The sequence below is a fragment of the Anarrhichthys ocellatus genome, unplaced genomic scaffold (genome assembly GCF_004355925.1).
Source record: "Anarrhichthys ocellatus isolate YVR2014 unplaced genomic scaffold, GSC_Weel_1.0 scaffold21, whole genome shotgun sequence".
Lineage (NCBI taxonomy): Eukaryota > Metazoa > Chordata > Actinopteri > Perciformes > Anarhichadidae > Anarrhichthys > Anarrhichthys ocellatus.
The window spans coordinates 6385461-6389927 of NW_022280051.1; the positions used below are offsets into that span (position 1 = coordinate 6385461).

The 4467-nt window shown below is 43.3% G+C and overlaps 1 protein-coding gene across 1 annotated transcript in view; it reads left to right on the plus strand.

The window, feature by feature from the left end:
* LOC116389840 (thyrotropin-releasing hormone-degrading ectoenzyme-like) overlaps positions 1-4444 on the plus strand; it is a 35362-nt gene extending 30918 nt beyond the window's left edge. Inside the window, exon 5 of the mRNA XM_031858841.1 lies at positions 715-4444. Coding sequence (XP_031714701.1) covers positions 715-731 — 17 coding nt within the window. The 3' untranslated portion in view covers positions 732-4444. The remainder of the gene's footprint in view (positions 1-714) is intronic.
* Positions 4445-4467: the final 23 nt, after the last annotated feature.

A 4467-nucleotide genomic window follows, 5' to 3' on the forward strand; every position in this document is an offset into this window, starting at 1 on the left:
GTGTGTGTGTGTGTGTGTGTGTGTGTGTGTGTGTGTGTGTGTGTGTGCGGTCCCAGAGCCTCAGGGCTCCATCTGTTGTCATGCAGGGCATCGAGCTCCCGAGAGAGCGAGAGAAAAATGATGAGCTGAGAACCAAATTTAAAGAGACAGAGTGAAAACTAGACTGTGCAGAACTCCAGATGGTAACAATAATCACTTTGTTTTCTGTCCCGTTAGAGACGAGTACGTCCCTCAGTGTGTCCGACTCTGTGGTCCAAATGTCTCAAGATCGACCATCAAGAGTACCGTTAAAGGACTAGTTCACCCACAAACAATATAAACTGACTCATGGTGGTCTCATCCAGCATTAGCTATACACGCTATCCATGAAATCTTAAACCTAAAAACTTCAAACTAAGCTGAGTTTGAAAGTTCACTTTAAACTCTACTTGGTTATAAGAAACAGGAACACTTCCAGTGGCAGAACTCAGAATAAAAAGTTTATTTTCGTTTTCATCGTCCCGCACATTTAAAATGTGATCGACTTTGTCTTCAGTGTCTCATTTAAAGCCACTTAGACACCGAGTATCGAACCGCTAATCCCCTGACCCACAGATGAATACAAGATATTTCACAATGTAATTTGGTGTCGATTCAGCTTCAAGTCTCCGAGCAGATGAATCCAAATCTGAAATGTGTAGCTGAGGCTTCCTCCTTTCTTCTAACTTGAAACAGAAACCCAGAGATACTGAAGCTCCTTCCTGCACGGACCCGGTCCCAGCCTGGGACTAGTTTCTCTGTTTCTTCTTCTTCTTCTGCTCTTTCTTTCAATCCCGGAGTGGAGTTGGCTAATACAGCGATAAGGAGGAGACGTCATGTGACTGTTCCAGCGGAGCAGAAATCTCAGGTGATCCCAACTGTCGGGAGGATTCCACCGAATATCTGAGTGTGTCTGAGCGTGTGTGTGAGCACGCCAAGTGGACTAATGCGTTCTGTTGAGTTCTGGCTCCATCTGGGATCCACAGAGACACACAGGCAGCACCGCTTGTTTTCCAACACACACACACACACACACACACACACACACACACACACACACACACCAGCATTCCTTTACTTTATGTATCTTTTCATCATTCGTCTTTCTTTTTTCTTTTCCTATTTGTCTCTAGTTCTTTCTCTCATGCCGTCGCTTCGGGCCGACGCACAACAGATGGACTAAACTCAAACACACACACGTATACACACACACACACACACTCAGGAGCTGCAGGCCCGTCAGCTGTCTGCCTGCTGCTGCCTCACTGGAGCTGAGAGCTCCAGTCTCATCCAGTCGCTTCATCCAGAGCTGTTTGAAATAATGTAGAAAAGAAAATATTCAATGAAGTCTGGATCTTTTTTAGACTTTTGTTTTTCTACAAAGTTTCCTGACAGAACAGAAGAGTCGGTATGAACATAAGAACACTGGAGCTCTTTACCCCTGATGATGAACATGAGATTCAGTGAGAGCCGATCAGAGGAGGCCTGGCTCTCCAGTAGAGGTCCGATCTCAGTGGCCGGCATGTAGACACAACAAGCATCACAACGAAATCTAATTCGTAAAACTATAAATATCTCTTTCAGGAGATTTGTTTGAGTTTGATTTATAATTATACATTTTCCGATCAGATCCGGCTGCCTCTCTGTCCTGTAAAGATCTTCTGTGGATGTTTCTCTGCTGCCGGCACAAAGCAGACTGAGACTGGATGAAGATGTTTATCGCTGTTATCTTCATCCAAAGTCTTTTAGCAACACTTTCTCTCGATGACCTTGGCACTGAGAGGTAATTTGGAGGTTGTTCTGCGGTTCAGAGGACAGGACGGATGAACGCCGGGTCTCTTTAGGACACAGTCTGTTTCAAAGCGGTTTTAGGAAACCAGCCAGAGGTGAGGAATTTATATCCAGCAGCGAGCAAAGCAGAAGCCAAAACCAACCAGCACCGCTGAGAGCTGAGAGGAGTTTAAAGGGATTATTTCCAAAAAAGAGCTGGAGGACGACAGTCACAGATGAGACTCTGAGTGTCTCAGATCCCGGGGAGATACCGAGGTGAATCGATTCCACAGAGGAGAGCAGAGAGCCTCTTCAGCTGGGGAGACAACATCAGGTTCAGGGTTAACAAGCTGATTGCTGCTGTTCAACTAGCACAAAGGACTGCATTGTGATGTTGGCGGATGTACTTCAATTGCTTTTTGCACACTCCCTGTGGGGCCTCGGGATGAGGGTGTTGGTTCAAAGCCACACAGAACCGCATGGAAGCTGTCGCTGTTACTATCAATATATTAGTCAGTGTTGAGAACGGCGGTGTTTAAACGACATTAGCCCGCACAGGAAGTAACCTGCAGTGAAGATGTTTTTTATGATTTGCAGTCAGACCAACATGATGTCACAGAAATACTTGAAAAGACCCAACGTCCTGTTATATCTTACAACAATATTACTCGTTTTCTTTTGCATTTTTCCTACAAGAGTCCAGCAAAATGTGTCAACTTCGTTACATGCATACAGTCTTTTCAAAATAAACGTCTGTCTAACGTCCGTGACTAATTGATGTTTTTTTGGGGGTGAAGTGTTGCTTCAAACAGCGTTGCATAAACAAAAAGCTGATTCATTCGTCAACCGTGTTGGTTCAGGTTTACTCCGTCTACAGGAAAACACTTGAGACGGACGGATAAATGAGAGGAGACACTGACGAACTGACGGCTTGTCAATACTCGTCAAAGGTTTGTTTGGGAGTTGGACGAACCGCTGAACTCTTTTGTTTTTTTTGCTGGATGCCGCTGGTTGATTGATGGGAACAGAGCTTCAGGGCGAATTAAGGCTGCACATCAGCCATGTTCAGGTATCGCTCACAGGAAACCCCACGGTTTGTTTCTCTTATCCTCGTACAAGAGGAGGGCGTGTTTTCTACTGACAGGAAGTCGATCGGCTCGTTTGATTGGTAGCATGTCACGCAGCTTTGTGGAGACTTTGGAGGTTGTCCTTCACTTTCCCACAACGCCGTTATTTGTATCCACGGTTACATTTCATTATGTCCTCACAGGGTTATGAGTTGTGGGAAGAGAAACAGTAACTTCCTGTTTGCTGGTTTGTTGTCTCGTCAGCACACAAAGCCAAAAAAAGTGTCACTTCACACTGAGAGCAGAGCTCATTACGCGACACACACACACTCACTGCATCTCTAAAAGCACCAATTAGAGACATTTAATCACTATACTGTCTGGAGGAGTTACTCAGTCTGAGAGGAGTTAATGTGACTCACCACGCAGAGCTGCTGAAATATCTACATTTTGAGCAGCTGGAGGCGCAATGAAGGCTCGATTTCAGCTAGAAAAGCCGACTGCGTCAGTTTGAACAGTTGCAAAGATTTAAAATGCAATCATACTGACATTTGGGGAAGCCCGTGTCTTTTGGGTCTAACTTTGGATGGACTCATGTCCCGGACCTTTCTCTGTGCTGGACACATTTCTGTTCAGACTTTCAAAAAAATATTCCTTCAGTTTGATCTGTTCCCGAAACGACAAAAAAATGACTCCGAAAAGACTAAAAACTGATTCTGTGCAGCCAAACATCGTCCAGACCCAAATTACTTCGTTTTTAAATTCTAGTGGATCTAAATATATTTACAGATGATTCGTAAGTTAAATCAGAAGGAAATGGAATAAAGCAGAAACATTAGTCCACTTAACTTGAAGTTGCTTTTGGTATAAATATAGTTGAAGTTCTCCTGATTTGAAATTGTGAGTTGAATTAGTGTGGAATTGTATATTTGTTTGACACGATAAAGTTTTCTTGAATGGACAATTTAACATAGTTGTTTTAAGTAGTGTCAACAACAGCGGATCATTAAACAACTTGTGTGACTTAACTTTTTAAGTTGAAACAAAACGTATCTTCATGTTGAGTTTACTCATGTTTTTTAAGACTGCAATTGAACTTATGTTTCCAACTTTACCAGACTTGTTAGTTATTCAGAGGGACTAGTTGTAGCACAACGAAGATGACATTAAAGCAAATGGAAACCTTGAAAGTAAAGAATGAGACAACTGCAAAAAACTCAATCTATCTCTGTTTGAACCGTTCTATCTTCTTAATTTAACAATGATTCAGATTCAGGGACAAACCAAAGAATCCAGAGAGAATTCTGCAGTTTTCTAGTTTACTTCAACGCAGACAGGTTGTCTTAGAGACAGCAGAGGACGAATAAAACCCTCTTTCTCTCTCTCCCTCTCTCTCTCCCTCTCTCTCTTTCTTTTCCTGTGCAACTGAGTGTAACTCGTCCGGACACCAGTGCAGTGATTAAATGTCTCTAATTGGAGCTTTTAAAGACACGGATGAGACGGAGTGTGAAGCTGCTGCAGCTATTTTAGTGTCACTTCAAGATGAGGAGAGAGCTCGTTATGTAACACACACACACACACACACACACACACACACACACACACACACACA